Source organism: Octopus bimaculoides, chromosome 24 (assembly GCF_001194135.2).
Source record: "Octopus bimaculoides isolate UCB-OBI-ISO-001 chromosome 24, ASM119413v2, whole genome shotgun sequence".
Classification (NCBI taxonomy): domain Eukaryota; kingdom Metazoa; phylum Mollusca; class Cephalopoda; order Octopoda; family Octopodidae; genus Octopus; species Octopus bimaculoides.
Window position 1 is genome coordinate 22124848 of NC_069004.1, and position 17711 is coordinate 22142558.

General features: G+C 37.0%; 1 protein-coding gene across 3 annotated transcripts in view; it reads right to left on the reverse strand.

Annotated features, from left to right (window-relative positions):
• The window catches only part of LOC106880220 (ELKS/Rab6-interacting/CAST family member 1), a 301414-nt gene that overhangs the window by 103979 nt on the left and 179724 nt on the right, over window positions 1-17711 (reverse strand). For all 3 annotated transcript variants that reach the window (XM_052976221.1, XM_052976222.1, XM_052976223.1), the window contains exon 2: window positions 16304-16690. In XM_052976221.1, the coding sequence (XP_052832181.1) occupies window positions 16304-16690 (387 nt within the window). The remainder of the gene's footprint in view (window positions 1-16303; window positions 16691-17711) is intronic.

The following is a 17711-nucleotide window of genomic DNA, read 5'->3' on the forward strand; positions in this document are numbered from 1 at the left end:
ATATATATATATATATATATATATAGGCATAGGAGTGGCTGTGTGGTAAGTAGCTTGCTTACCAACCACATGGTTCCTGGTTCAGTCCCACTGCGTAGCACCTTGTGCAAGTGTCTTCTACTATAGCCTCGGACCAACCAAAGCCTTGTGAGTGGATTTGGTAGACGGAAACTGAAAGAAGCCTGTCGTATATATGTATATATGAGTTGCTATGCAGTGTGACTGAAGCCAGAACCATGTGGTTGGGAAGCAATCTTGTTACTACACAGCTCCACTTGTGCCAATACATATATATTGTAATTACATGAGGATCGTTGTTTAATTCAGTAGACAGGAGAAGGATGTGTAAAAGGAAGATGGTGTGTATCTGTAGGTTACAAGAATGTGAAACGAGAAACATGATACACATATCTTGATGCAGGCATGCCTGTGAAGGTAAGAAGACTGATTCCCAATCATATGATTTGGTAGGTGGAAATTGAAAGAAGCCAATTGTGTATGTTTGTGCATGTGTCTCCTTGTCTTGACATTACACAACAAGCAGTGTCATTCATTTCTAAAATTCAGTGCAAACACATCTGGCCATAAGCAAATATTACCCTGAAGTGAGGATCAGCGATTCAAAGTGCATCCAGCCATAGAAAATCTGCCACAATAAACTTCATCCAATCCATGCCAACATGGGAAAATAGACTTTAAGATTATGATGATGATGATGATGTTATATTTATATCACATCAAGGGTGTGACTTGCAACAACGGAGAATGAGGAGAGTACAAAAATGTACATTAGCAAATCCATGAAACAAAAACAGAACAAAGACCTACTCCATCGATATGGAAGAACAAACAATGAGCAAACAAAAATAGAAATCAACAAAAAACCTTGGAATATTCAATGATCAGATGGAACAATAAACAACAAAAAACAAACACATACTGGATTACAACACCTTAATAAATCTATTTAGTGTCACGTTGCGAGTTGAGGTTTTTTTTTTCTTTCTCTTTTTTTTTTTTTACTTTTTTTCTTCATCATTGTACTTAGAAGCGCTCAGTTTCTGTTGTTGAAGAGGAGAAGAAAAACAAAAGCACAAAGTAAATACTATCACACATTCTCTATTATCTGAAATAACAAATATTTTGATGACAATGATGGTGGTGGTGGTGGTGGTGGCGGAAGTGACAGAAAAGAAATAAAGGTGATGATTGTGGAAAGTGATGGTATTAAGGTAGAAATAGTAGTGGCACTCCATGTGGTGATGCTGACAGTGGTAATAATGGTGGGATAGTAATGGTGAGAACAGATGGTGGTGAGAACAGATGGTGGTGAGAACAGATGGTGGTGAGAATATTAAGATGGATAAGAAACAAGTTGTATCATGGCAGAGAAGAAACAAAAGAGGTGTAGAAAAGAAACAGAGTTGTTGTTGTTGTTGGTGGTGGTGGTGGTGGAGAAGGCAGTTGTTATTTAGCTACAATTCAGCTTGGATCAAGCCATTCCAGTTATGACCATTCCAGTTTAATTGAAGCCATTCCATTTTGTGTGTGTGTGTTGTATTACACTTTCCAACGTGTCCATTCAAGAGAGTGTGAGTTGAGGGTGATTATTTCTAGCAAGCTGTATGACCACATAGAGACTCCTCTCACTTGTAATTCAAAACTAAAGTGGACAGAAGAAGTAATATTCTACAGCAAAGATCATTTCTCTAACAGTCCTATTAGAATTCTTCCAATCATTCTTTCTTTCTTTTCCTCTTCCTTCTTATTATCACCGTTGCAGTCATTGGACTGCAGCCATCCTGGGCCACTGACAAATGGTTTTAGTTCAACAAACTGACCCCAGTACTCATTTACATGTAAATTTGTTACTTTTTCTATTGATCACTTTGATAAACTACTAAGTAATAAGAACATAAACAAACCAGCAGCAGTTGTCAAAGTCAGTGGTGGGAGAGGCACACATAAAAACACACACATATACGTAATATATACAAATACAACAAGCTTTCACATAGCTTCTGTCTACCAAATTCACTCACAAGCTATTGGTAAGCCCAAGGCTATAGTAGAAGAAACTTGCCCAAGGTGCCATGCAGTGGGATAGAACCTGAAACCATGTAGTTCAGCTTCCTAACAGTACAGCCATGTCTGCACCTATTAACCTACTTATCTTTTACTTGTTTAAGTCATTAGACTCCAGCCATACTGGATACTGCTTTGGAGTATTTCTAGTCAAATGAATTGATCCAGTACTTATTTTATTTTTAAGCCTGGCACTTATTCTAGCAGTCCCTCCTGCTGAACTGCTAACCTATGGAGACACAGACACATCAAAACTGGTTGTCAAGTGGTGGTGAGGGACACTCAGTGACATACACACATATAAATATATATGAAAGTACATGACTTAGTGGTTAGGGTGTTGCACTTATGATTGCAAGATTGTGGTTTCAATTCCCAGACTGGGCATTGCATTGTGTTCTCGAGCAAAACACTTCATTTCACATTGCTCTATGATCATTTCATCAACTGACATGAGGCATGTTGTACAAATAATGTCAATTTAATGGAGGGAGTGAGCTTATGTGAACACAAACATTTGATCACTGTAAACAAATCATCTGTGTAAGATGTTCAGCAAGAAATTGCAGAACCCTCATATGTTGCCTAATCAAGGGAGAGTCCATGATATATATACAACAGGGTTCTTTTAGTTTCTATCAAATCCACTCACAAGGTTTTGGTCTGCCCAAGGCTATAGTAGTGGGAATAAGCACAGGATCAGTGCATTCCATTCTAATAGAGGATTTGTGTATGTGGAGAGTGTCAGCGAAAAAGTAAAGCCAGATGCTTTTTAAACACACCTCGTAATCCAAGCATCCCTGGTTCAGAACAACACACCACTTGTTTGACAGGCTCCCTACTCTTCTGACTTGGTACTATCATGTATATGATAAATGAAGCATCAAATAACAAAATATAAAGAACAGAGAGCAATAGAATCTGGTCTTTTTTTTCCTGCTAATTAAAACTTTTTGTTTTTGCTTGGTTTACTTTAAACCTATTTGATTGATTGTTGGAAGTTTGAATTTAGTTTCGGTCTGTGGCATGCGTAAATTCTCATAGACAGTTGCTAGACGAATATCATAAACAAGAAGGAGTTGATAACAGAGCTCTAATGGACACCTACTTGCATACTGAACTCTTGTTAAAGGAGTCACTGTGCATGGTTTGTATGAATCTCACTATCCATTTATTTGGGTCTAGTTTTTTTTAATGGCCACCAAACAACAGGACCCTGTCGAAAGCCTTATCCAAGTTAACGAATGTTAGGTTTAGTGGCTTCTTCCATGCTGAGAACTTCTTTCGTTAATGTCCACTTAACCATGCTTGCATGGGTTGGACAGAGTCTGTTGAAGCATACTTTCCACAGTTAGATGCTTGTCCTATTGCCAATCTTCACGTGTTTCCAATATTTCTCATGGCCAGACATATTTTCTTGCAGATTGGAAATGAATAACACTGTTTGTATGATGTTAACACTTGTTTACAACTATTTTGCAGCTATCAAGGAGACATTAATGCATGCAACAGGCTTCTTATATAGATATAAGTTGGTCAATGAGATAAAGAAGAGTCAGTAATCTTGATTTTTAAAGGCTCTCATTTCAGACAAGTGAAATTAATGTGGCCATTGCAAAAACTGGACATGTGTAGGTCAATGTCTGAAGGTAAAAACAAGGATAGAAATGGAATTGGGAAGATAGGGGTGTCTGGTTTGAATGCTGCCAGCAGAATAAATCTTACAAAAAAGCATCCAAAGGACTGAAGAGGTAGGATGAAGAGGCTGCATTGATCCAAACTGCCTTTCCTTGTCACATCACAGTATTTCACTCTGGTAATGGACCTGATACTCTTGTGAGAAACCACAGAAACAAGGTTTGTTCTGATGCATTTTAACAACAGAAGTGTCAACACCTTCAAAACTTGACCAGATACAAACCTCAAAACACAAACCAAAAAAAAAAAAGAAACAATTTAAAAGATAAATCATGAAATGGCTAATTAAATGAATGAGAGGTCATTAGCTGCAAGTCAATCTGCCACAGTAGTAGTAGTAGTAGAAGTAGTTGTTGTTGTTGTTGTTATTGTTATTGTAGTAGTTGTTGCTGTCTCAAAGGACAGATCAATAGCATGGAAAGAAGGGAAAAAATATTAACAAAAATCAATATCATCATATTGTCCAAGTTGGCGTAGAATACAATGGAAATAGACTGAGCTGTGTCTTCAAAATATTCTTTATCCCACGCACATGCTCTGCTAGCCACACACTTCACTCACTCTCTCTCTCCCTCTATCTCGCTCTTACACACACACACAGCAACAACAGGGAATAGCCTACACAAGAATGATAATATTTATTCAGATGTATTGGTTTTGATTTTATTGCTGTTAATAGAATTTTAACATAAACTTCACTAAACCCACACTAATTTATGTAAACTCCCCCTCTCACCTAACATATTCCACCCCACAATTCCATCATATCAATTTAAAATGTTATCAAAGCCTAAATTTGAAATTTTTTAAAAACAAATTTGTTTTTATTGTTTCAAATATATCAGTTGATTAAAATGATACCACCAGTATATTAGTGGTACTATTTAACCAGCCACAGAAATATAAAAGTCTTACTTGCAACGAGGAAAGCTGAGGTTCAGTTTTAATTTGTATTTTGTTGTTAGAAGCAATTCTAATTTGTATTTTGATGTTTAATTTTTGCTATTTTCAAGCAAGATTTTTAAGTATGCAGTTCATGTTTATTTGACCTGTAATGTGAAGTATGGGTTCTTGAAAAAATTAAATAGAATGGAAATAATGATATCAAATTTTGGCACAAGGCCAGCAATTTCGGAGGAAGTCAATTACATTGAACCCAGTATTTAACTTACCTTATTGACCCAAAAGGATGAAAGGCAAAGTTGACATTGGTAGAACTTGAACTCAGAATGCAAAGACAGATGAAATGCAACTAAGCATTTTGCCCAGTGTGCTAACGATTCTGCCAGCTCATCGCCTTAAAAAAGTACAATAGAAATAATGTCCACACATATGTATAGTGCAACACTATTTCTTTTAGACATTGGTAGATACTAACATGAAATATTAGGTCATTAAGAAATGAAATGTCTGATTTTGAACTGAAAGTTTATTTTACTTTACCTCAACAAAAAGCAATGTAGTTAATCAAAGTATGCACCTAAATTATCAACGCAATTTTGCCATTTCATTGGTAGCTTATTTATGCTGGCAGCAAAGAATTCTGGAGAGCAAGAGGTGATGAAATCACGAAAGACTGTTTTTGCATCTTCTTCAGAAGCTTTCCCTTGCAAAAAGTTGTCTAATGCCTGGAAAACTTGATAATCAGTTGGTGCAAGGCCTCGTGAATATGGTGGATGACAGAGTACTTCCAAGTTCAGTTCCTGTAACCTGAGTAGCGTTCTTTGTGCAACATGTGGTTGAGCATTGTCTTGCAAGAGAATTGGCCTGTCTCTTTTGACCAAACTCACTTGTTTAATTGCAAGTTCATTCATCATTTCATCCAGTTGGTTGATGTATACATCTGCTGTAATTGACTTACGAGGTCCCATGAAGTTGTAGTGGATGACAACAGTGCTGGACCACCAAACAGACACCATTAGCGTTTTTTGGTGAATATTGTTTTTTTGGCACTTCGTCTCTACCCAACCACTGTGCAGAATGCTTGCTGTTGTTGAAAATCCATTTTTCATCACACGTAACAATGCGATGCAAAAATGGTTCACTTTTATGCCGAGACAGCAAAGAACAGCAAGTTTTAAGACGTCTCATTTGATGATCGTTCAGTTTGTGTAGTACCCACTTGTCCAGTTTCTTTACCTTGCCAATTTGTTACAGATGGCCCAGTACAGTTGGAATCGAAACATCAAACCTTGCTAACTCAAGCGCAGTTTGAGATGTATCCGCTTCTACTATAGTTTCCAGCATATCATTATCAACCTTGGCCTCAAGTCTACCATGGGGCTAATTTTCCAGACCAGAACTTCTCAAACCATTGATGTACAGTGTGTTTCTTCGCCACATCTTCCCCAAGCACCTCTTTGATGTTTCAAACTGTCTGGGATGCAGTGGTTCCATGATGAAAATCATATTCATAAACAACATGAATTTTTTATCTACCCATGCATTCACAAAAATTGATTTACAAGAGAAAATTCACAATATAATCAGACATCATGAATTGCATTTCGAAAAGTGATGATGTAACACTTCAATGTTGTAAAACAAAGAATTGTCAAGATAAAACATTAGAGTTAACGATTGTCAAACTTGGTGCATAAGAAAATCAGACATTTCATTCTTAATGACCTGATATATTCAAATACTGACCATGTCATCATCATTAATATAACACCCACTTTTGCATGCTTGCATGGGTCAGATGAAACTTGTTGAGGCAGATTTTTTTCTATAGCTCAAGCTCTACTGGTTTCTGATATTTCTCTTAGTCAAACAATGAGCAACTCCATGGTCAGACATGTTTTTGTAGAGGAATGCAAACAAACTGACAATATTTGACTGAATAATGACTGTCTACAATCATTACACAAAAGTCAAGACAAGAGGAAGATACAAATATAAACAGAGACACATCTATACACACACATATACATGTGCTATATACATGTGCTATATGTGCTATATGCCACACACACACACACACACACACACACACACACTATATATATATATATATGTGAGACCAACAGAAGTCCTTCAAGACTAGATTTAACAAGCACAGGTCCTCCTTTAATATCCACAAGTGGAATGTCACAGCCCTAACTGGGTAAACATATGCCAATGTTGAAAGAAAGCAGCATGGATCAAGTGAAGAGTATTAGAGAGGTGCATACTTTACTTTGATAACAGCAGGAGGTGCAGGCTATGCAAAAGGTGGAGAAAAGAATTCTCCTAACAAATTCTTTCCATCTATGGGTACTTACAAAAACTGTAAAAGAAGAATTTTTGTGATCCCACTCACATGAAAAAATATATGCACTTGAGTACTGGGGGACTGTGCCATGATTAGAAACATCAGAGATTCCACCAATGATACATGAGAGGGGGAAGTTAGGGAAGGGAAGGTGATGAGTAACACTACTGAAGTGGGATGAAGAGTAGTAGAATAGTAATGTAACACACACACACACACACACATATGAGTAATGTCAGAGTGTATGTATATCAGAGTGAAAATGATTTAAGAGAAAGATTGGGCAGAAAAGGCATCAGTTGTAGTGTGTAAGGGAGAAGACTTTGCTGGTATGGTTATGTGGTGTGTATGGATGAGGACAGCTGTATAAGGAACTACTGATCTCTAATTATGGAACAAACCTCTGGAAGGGGAAGACTCAGAAAGATGTGAGATGAAGTTGTGAGAAAGGATCTTCAAACATTGGGCCTCACAGATGACATGACAAGGGGCCAAGACCTCTTGCAGTTTGCTGTACCTGAGAAGACATATCAAGCTAATTAAAACTGTGGCCATCCATACATACAGGTATGTCCTCCACATCCTGCTCTCAGCCAAAAGGCCCTTCACTTGAGGGCTTGTGAGTATTAGTGTCACATAAAAAACACTCGTGCCAGTGTCATGGAAAAGCACCCATGCAGGTGCCATGTAAAAGACCCTGTGCTGGTGCCATATAGAAGCATTTGTGCCAGTGCCATGCCAGAAGTATCCAGCACACTCTGTAAAGTGGTTGGGGTTAGGAAGGGCATCCAACCACAGAAACCATGCCAAAACAGACAAATGGAACCTGGGAAACATGTTAAATGATGATATAAAGTAAATATATATATATATAGAGAGAGAGACACACACACACACACACACACACACACACACACACACACATTATTTATATTTTGGTTGAATCAATCTCTGGCTACACTGGAGTTTTACCTATGAATTCACAGGGTTATCAGCCAAATTATGAATGCAAATAATGGAGATTAAAGATACTTATAGAATTTCTTTCTGAGAATGGAATATAGAATATGTCTGTAGAAGAAAGAAAAAGGAAAAGGGGAAAGGAAAGAAGAGTAGGGATCTTAGTCTTGTGAGTTGTGTGGCAACCTCACTAGCGTTGGTACTATGAAAAGCACCCCCAGTCATTCTGTAAAATAATTGCCATTAGGAAGGACATTTAACCATAGAAATTAAGCTAAAGCAGAGAATGGAGCACAAGGCAGTTCTTGGATCTGTCAGATTCTGTAATACTTTCCAACCTACGCCAGCATGGAAGGTGGGTGTTAAAAGATGATATATATATATACATGTATGTGTGTGCACGCGCGCATGTGTGTGTGGATGCATGTCATCATCATCATCATTTGTGTGTGTGTGTGTGCATGCACATTTATATATGTGTGTGCACATTATCTGCATGTATGTATACGTAGATAAATTTACTTCTACTCTTATTGCAGTCAATGCAATAAGAAGTTTAGCTTCCTTCTTTCCAAGATCTTCCTGGCTGCTTGCACTGCAATCTAAACTTGCACTGTTGTTTGACAGATTTACTAATGAAACACGATACCACCGACATTGCTATTTAATTCCCACCGACATATCAACCATACGCAAACAGAAACATACCTAACAAATATACCAACACAAGCGCATCAATCATCCACCAACACAGACACAACATGACTAAAGATATCTGCTATATACGTATATATACATATATATAGCTGATGCACACACATACATAGAATGTCTTCTCATACAAAACTGCAAGAATATTTTCATATACACTTGCAGTAATAGTGAGTGGTCTGGTGTGTGGGTGTAAGGTAATGAGTTTGTGGCCATGCTGTGGCATCACCTTTTAAGATATAATCAATTAGAGTGAATCCCCACAAGTAATTTTTATCAACAGGATACTTATTTTATCAATGATTTCAGATAGAGGAAATGCTGTTTGGATCTAAATAGGATTTGAACTCAGAATGCAAACAGACACAACCAATTACCAAATATTTCAAAATGTTACATCCAATGCTCTAATGATTCTGCTCTCTATCTGTCAGCCAATACACTTATTTCTGCAATTAATTATTTCTTTGTATATTTAATTCACTACAGGATATTTTTTAAGGGAAGAAGAAATGGAAAGTTGTGATGTCTTTTGCCTTAACCCTTTAGCATTTAAACCAATCATATCCAGGCCAAATATTCTACCAAACTGGCCAGATTTGACCTCTCATATCTACCCTAAAATGTCATTCTGAAAATAAACAATCATATCATCAAAATCTTAAGCTGCGAAGCAGTGCCTGATTCAATCAAAACATTGTGAATAAAAAACAGAGCATCGGGCTCACAATCATGAGGTAGTGAGTTTGATTCCTAGACCAGGCTGTGTACTGTGTTCTTGAGCAAGACACTTTATTTCACATTGCACCAATTAACTCGGCTGTAGAAATGAGCTGCGATGTCTCCGATGCCAAGCTGTATTGGCAATTGCCTTTCCCTTGGATGACATCAATGACATGGAGAGGGAAGGTGGGTATGCATGGGTGACTGCTGGTCTTCCATAAAAACAACTGTGCCCGGATTTGTGCCTCAGAGGGGAATGTTCTAGGTGCAATCTCATGGTCATTCATGGCTGTGGGGAGATCTTTACCCTTTGCATTTGACAGAGTAATCTGGGAGCTAAAGGGTTAAGGGCTTTATGGGGATATTTGAAGAGAAAGCATTCTAACTAATAATCAAATACATGCTACTCTCAAACAAAGGAGTAGAAATTAAGTTGAGCTTAGCTCTTGCTCTAAGCACTTGTTGATTAACTCTTTCCATATCAACTCCATCTATGACCACCTCTATCTAGCCTGCGCCTCATTGTAAGGAGACTGCAAGAGGAATACTGAGATAGGGAGAAGGAGTCGTACATGTGCTTCGTTGATCTGGAGAAGGCATTTGATAAGGTTCCAAAGAAGGTCATTGAGTGGGCATTGAGAAAAAGAGGTGTACTAGAGGTAATAGTGGGGGCAGTAATGAGTTTGTATGAGGGGGTAAAGACAAGAGTCAGAATTGGATCAGAATTGTTGGAGGAGTTTGCAGTGAAAGTTGGTGTGCATCAGGGATCTGTGTTGTCACCATTCTTGTTTGCAGCAGTGGTTGATGTGGTGATGGAGAGTGCAAGAGAGGGACTGCTAATGGAGATACTGTATGCAGATGACCTTGTTCTGATGAGTGAGACGATGGAAGGATTGAGGGAGAAGCTTTGGAAATGGAAGGAGGCGTTTGAAAGCAAGGGTTTGAAGGTAAACCTCGGGAAGACAAAGGTGATGGTGAGCGGGATGGAAGGAGAAGTGTTAGTGTGTAAGGTGGATCCATGTGGTGTATGTGGGAGGAGGGTAATGGCAAATGTGGTGTTGTGTATGTGAGAAATGGATTCATGGTAGGTGTATGAAAATGCAGAAAGTGATCCAAAGACTGACAAGAGAGTTTGTTTGTAGAAGATGTGACAAAGGAACTGGGGGCTGGCAGAACCAGTGGAAACACTATGTGACGAGGTGGAGACAGTGAGAGGGTTTTGTTATTTGGGAGATAGGATGGATGTAAGCGGTGGATGTGAAGCAGTTGTGACAGCAAGAGCGAGACCTAGGCTGGATGAAGTTCAGGGAATGTAGAGTGTTGTTATATGGGAGAAGATTCTCATTGAAGATGAAAGGAAGGGTCTATAGGAGTTGCATGAGAACTGCAATGCTGTATGGGAGTGAGACATGGTGTCTGAGAGGGAGAGAGATGGTAATTTTGAGAAGGACTGAGAGAGCAATGGTGAGAGAAATGTGTGGAGTGAAGCTGTTTGATAATAGGACTGAGGACCTGATGAGGATACTGAGGTTGGAAGAATCGGTAGAACAGCTGGCAAGGGCGAATGGAGTGTGGTGGTATGGGCATGTGTTGAGGAGGGATGAGGAGCATGTTCTGAGGAGGGTGATTGTGGTTGAGGTAAATGGACAGCGAAAGCGAGGTAGACTGAGGAAATGGTGGAGGAGATTGGGAGGGTTAGTTTGAAAAAGGAGGATGCCCAAAACCGAGCAAGATGGGGAGATGGTGTGAGAGTGGTTGCTATGGCATTGAGGTAGATCCGCCCCCCCCCCCATTAACAGGGACAAAACCTGGATTTAAAACACTGGATGATGGATGGATGGATATATATATTATCATCATCATCGTTGTCGTTTAACGTCCGCTTTCCATGCTAGCATGGGTTGGACGATTGACTGAGGACTGGTGGACCAGGAGGCGACACCAGGCTCCAATCTGATCTGGCAGAGTTTCTACAGCTAGATGCCCTTCCTAACACCAACCACTGCAAGAGTGGGTGCTTTTACGTGCCACCAGCACAAGGGCCAGTCAGGCGGTACTGGCAACGGCCACGCTCAAAATGCAGTATTTTACATGCCACCTGCACAGAAACCAGTCCATCGGCAATGGCAACGATCTTGCTCGAATGTCTTTTCACATGCTACTGGCACAAGTGCCAGGAAGGCGACGTTGATAACAATCAACAGCCACGCTTGAAATGGTGTATTTTATGTGTCACCTGCACAGGAGCCAGTCCATCGGCACTGGCAACGATCTCGCTCAAATGTCTATATATATATATATATATATATACACACACACATGCATCTTTCAGTTTCTATCAACCAAATCCACTCATAAGGTCTATAGATTTAGTAAAAGACACTTGCCCAAGATGTAACATTGAGGAACAACCCCAGACCACTTGAGTGAGATGACAGCTTCTTCACCGTGCACCCACAATGCTTTATTCAAAACTTTTGGTAACCACTGTATAAATATATCTAAATTATTCAACTACCAATAATTGAACAACAACAACCAGATATATTTACTGGCATTCAAATAGAAAGAGTCCTTAGAGCTTGTCCAAGCTTTTCAGCTCATGGTTTGATTCCCTAAAGAGTATTTGAAGTGTCAACAATTGCCAACAACAGATATTATAAGTTTAGATTAAAAATTTATTAATTTTAACAAAGCCACTCAATTATTTTTTTTTAAAATTTGAAAAAACAGAAAAGAAAAGAAACAACAAAAATATAATTTGTGAAAAGTAAAAAGTGAAACCACACTGTATTACTGGTAATTTTATCAACTCAGCAGAAAGATGAAGTAAACACCAGTTGGATTTGAATTTGGAGAGATTAGACTTAAATATTGTATATTTAGTTCAACATTTCATTACTTCCACCACTTCATACCTTCTCTTTTGTGTTTTGTATCCTCACTTGCTTTCATATGTGATGTGTGCATGTGTGTGTATCTTTGATATAATTTTAACGAATACATGTTTATTATGGACTTCTGGTAATGTATGCACAATGGTATACCAGCCTTGGCCAGAGGGAAGTATTTATGGCTGGACTAAATTTTATGCGCATGTGCAAATACAAGTAATCTGTCATTAAAATTTCTACTTGGCAGACATTGCATGTTCAAATATCTCTACAACTTTTATTAAAGCTTGTTTCATATCCTTTTTTTTTTTCAGTTAATATTCTTCATTCATTCATCATTGTTTTTTAATATTAAATGCATGTTCTGTTAATAACTGCTTTGCAATATTTCATATTATAGCTGTCTGTTTAAAATTTTACATTTTCAATTGTTGCATTTTTTGCTGGCATCTACTAAGGATTCATTGCTTGGCATACCTACACATGTGTGCCCCACCTGACTTTCTTTCCTCATAACTCCCAGAAAAATGCATATTTTTTAATGAAATTTTCTACAAATATGCTTCAGACAATGTAGATTCCAATAATTTGTAGTGGAACATGTTTTCTGTGGTCAGGGAGAGGAATTTCAGAAAATTCCCACAAGTAGGATTTGTTTCCATATAAATTTCAGAAAATGAATATTTTTTGATAAAATTTTCTACAAATAGCATTCAGAGTGTGTAGATTATGATTATATCAGAATTTAATATGAGAAATGAAAATTGGTAGGTTCACACACTTACTAACACATATCACAGATATTGACAAAATGAAACTCGAAATTTCTAAAAGAAAAAATGTGATGTGTGTGTGTCAGTATGTATGCTTGTTCTCACCTTTGTCTTTTCACATCAAATTCCAATATAATCACAATTTACACACTCTGAAAGGTATTTATAGAAAATTTCATTAAAAAATGTCCATTTTTCTGAAAGTTGTGAGGAAACAGAGCCAACTTGTGGAAATTTTCTGATACTCCTCTCCCCACCCACAGAGAAATCTTTTCACAACAAATTCCAATATAATCAGAATCTACAACATCTGAAGCATATGTGTAGAAAATTTTATTAAAAAATACTTATTTTTCTGGAAACTATGTGAAAACAATGTCAGTAGGGCACATTTGTGTAGTTATGCCCATTGCTTTAACATAAGTCATACTAAGTTCACATTGCTATTAAACATCTACATATCAGCTTGCATCACTTCACTTTCATTTTGTAACAATATTTGATAATGTAACTGCATGTCATATATAAACAAACAATACACTTCTTTCATTTGGTTTGCATCAAGAGGGTGACAATAATGTGAATGAGATGGGCTCAATTTTTCACTACACATAAGGATAGATAGGATAATGGTAATTACAATAATATTGTGTATGGTAACGAATATGAATTGTATTAAAAATGCATCAAAGTGTGTGTATATATAAATGAATACACACACACTCACAGCCACATTAAAATCTATTGGCGGTATTTAGGTAGTAAATTTAATTGCATGTTCTTTTATCATAATTGCATTTCGTCTTGTAGCTCTATTTTATGTTTCCCACTATTGACATTCAAGCTTCCTTCATGTTGCAAGTCGTGCCAGCATTCTTTTCACATGCATGATATATGTATAATTATGCATATACACAGATGGAATTTATTTTCCAAGCAAGGTAATATTTCCCATGATCAGATATATTTTTCATGAAAGACTGAAAATGAACAGGCTTGTTTATAACCATCACATGACATCAAGACAGGAATAGACACAAATATGCGAACACACATGTACATGCATGCACACGCACACAAACACATACTTACACACACGCACACACATCATTAGAAGGTGAAAACTTCTTGGCACTTAAGTTTTATATTTTCACTTTTAAAATAAGATCAGTATGTTAACTTGAATAGCATCAAAAAATTTGTGGCACCTATTTGTAAATGAAATGTTTTAAACTATATTTAATGTATTGAGTACTTCTACTTTTTGTTTATAAAAACAAGCTTATCTCTCTCTCTCTCTTTTTCATACTTTCTCACTACACACACACACACACACACACACACACACACACGTTTGTGCATATATTGAATTCACAATGATTTTTTTTTTGTTAGCTGTTGCTTGGTGCATAATGGATACAAGCATTGATAATCTGTTAAAACTGAAGTCAGCTGAAGATTCTGTTTGTGTCTATGTATATATGTACATATGTATAAATATATGTATTTATGCATCTATCAATGTATGTATATATGTGTGTCTTAATGTGTGTGCATATATATACATATATCTATATATATATGTATGTGTGTGTGTGTGCATATGCACATGCATACACATTTTAACACAGCAGCTGCAGAGAAGCATCAAAATACGAGTGAATGTAGAATAAATCAGAAAATAGTAAAAACAGACTGATGATAGCTTTCTATTCTAGCAATACTATCACATGCAAATTACTGTTTTGGAGGGGACAGTATAAAAAAATAAATAAAATATATACATAGTTCCTGTTGCAGCCAATAAAATATTTACTTGTTGTGCAATGTAGAAAAAGAAAAGAAAACCCCAAAATCATTAAACAGCTGACTGTATTTGCATTTATATGTTTCCATCTTGAAAACAGTACATTTATTTTCAAAGATGTCATTGTTTCACATGGAACATACTAAATATCTGCAGAGACATTCTCCTGCTTAGCATAGCTATTAGCATAATTTATGCTGAGATTGGAATACATGTGTATATAAATATATATATATATATTGGTTTCAAATTTTGATACTAGGCCAGCAAGCATGAGTGGGGAGGTAAGTTGATTATATCGACTCCAGTGCTCAACTGGTACTTATTTTATCAACCCTGAAAGGATGGAACACAAAGTTGACCTCAGCAGTTTTTGAACTCAGAATATAAAGACAGATGAAAAGTTGCTAAGCATTTTTCCTGACGTGGTTAACGATTCTGTCAGCTCGTTGCCTTATTACATGTATATATATTACCAATGTCATGTACTTAATGTATATACTTTGCTTATGTGCTTATTGGCAGTGGGATCTGTCCTGGGCAAAGTCCCTTGAAGATGTTGAGTGATAAGAAAAACACTGAATAAAAAAAAAACACTCAAACCAAATGAAATGAATTGCCCCATAGGCAAATGAGAATAGTGAGTATAAATAATTCACTGTTATTTCAGCCCACGCTCTTAACCACTATGCACATGGGCATATGGCATAGCGGTTAAGAGCACGGGCTACTAACCCCAAGATTCCAAGTTAGATTCCAGGCAGTGAACTTAATAATAATAATAATAATATCAAAAAATACCTTAGGAATGAGAACCCAAGTTTGAAATTTCCCGAAGACACCTGAAGAAGGCTGGAGGGTGTATTGGCTGAAACGTTGTGTTAACAACAAACAAGATGAGTACGAATATCCGTCAAATGTAAATAATGTAGTTCTAATATTGTTAATATTACTGATGTCACATACTTAAGGTATGGGTTTTGTTTATCTATTTATTAGCTGCAGAATTTCGTCCAAGGGAAATAGCTTTAAGTGTTGAAAAATATAGAACACTTCAAACCAGATGAAACAAATTGATCCAAACCAGATGAAATAAATAGATGAATAAGAAGAATGACTATCAATATTTTGCTGTTATTTCAGCTTTTCGACACCATATACCTGAGTCACCTCAAAACAAATTCAAATCATAAATGCAGATAGTTAAAATCTATCAACTGATGTGCAACAGTGTCACACAAGTGAAGCAAAATTCAAGTTTGAATTAGAAGCAGCTCTAATAATATAACAGGACTTTTCACTGAACAAATCCTGCAGCCAATAAATGCATAAACAAAGAACATACATTAAGCTGACATGAAAATGATGATGATGATAAAATACTGATCAGTTTACTTACGTCTATTTTCTTTGAAAGTTCTTTGGCTTTTTCCTCTAAAACTAATTCCAGTTGTCTCCTCTTCGTCTCCTCTTCTAAGGCGGTGTTACGTAAAGTTTCCATCTCTACGCGGTCAGCATCAATTTGTTTCACCATAAGTCCTTTGCTCTGTAACATTTCTAACAATTTTTTTATACTTTCATCCCTTGCAGCCAAGGTCTGTTTTTGGGTGGCAATTCTGATTTCCATTTCCTCCACAGTCTTCCGTAAAATAACAAGTTCTTTGTTTTGTTTGTCCTGTTCATATTTCATATTATCCATCTCCTCTTCACTAACCGTCCGGTTACTTACTGACTGTCGTGTCTGGTCCAGCTGTAACTGCAGCTCTTTCCCCAATGAACTTTGTCTCTGCAAAACAACAACAATGACATTCAGATGAAGAATTGGAAGCAAAATATGGCAGTTTTGAAAAAGATCAAGTAAAGAAAGAAAGTTTGGGGTTCATATTTTAAATGTGGCTGAAAGGGTTAAGAAACTCGTTTTGCAACCATGTAGTTTTGGGTTAAGTGTGCTGAACCAAGTATCTTCTACTACAGCCCTGGGCTGACCAATATCTTGTGAATGCATATGCTAGACAGAAACTTGTGAAAGCCTGTCATGTGTGTGTGTGTGTGTGTGTGTGTGTGTGTGTGTGTGTGCGTGTATATTTATGTCTTTCAAACACATACACAAATATATATATATATATATATATATATATATTCACACACACACATGTACACAATGGTTTTCTTTCACTTTCTGTATGCCACATTCACTCACAAGGCTTATTCAGCCTGAAGCTGTAGAAGAAGACGCTTACTCAAGGTGGCACATAGTGAGACTGAACCCGGAACCATGTGGCTGGGAAGCGAACTTCTTACCATACAGACATGCCTGCACCTATCAATAAAGTTTAGTCAACACTGTGCGTATAAATGGATGTTAACATTGCTTTTATATACAATATCTTTGTGGACAGAAAAAACCTTATCAGTTGGACAAGCTTGTGTTGGGATTTCATCAGCAACTGCATTGCTGCTTTAACTATCCACCGAGACACCGCTTACAAAAGCCACTTTAAGTAACAAGGGCTTTAAGTAACATGGATAGACCAATTTGCATACATAATGCATTCTTGGTAGCTACTTCACTTAAAAAAAAATTACAGGTACATTTATAGTATTTTGTTTCAATGCTATACTGTTCTATGGAATATATATCTATAGAATTTTAACTCAGCACTGTATGTAAAAGACTGCTTTAAACAATTTGATTTTAAATAAAATATCTTTTTAATCTTTTATCTTTTATTTGTTTCAGTCATTAGACCACAGCCATGTGGGGGGGGGGGTCACTGCCTTGAAGACAAAAGAAAAATAAACAGAGA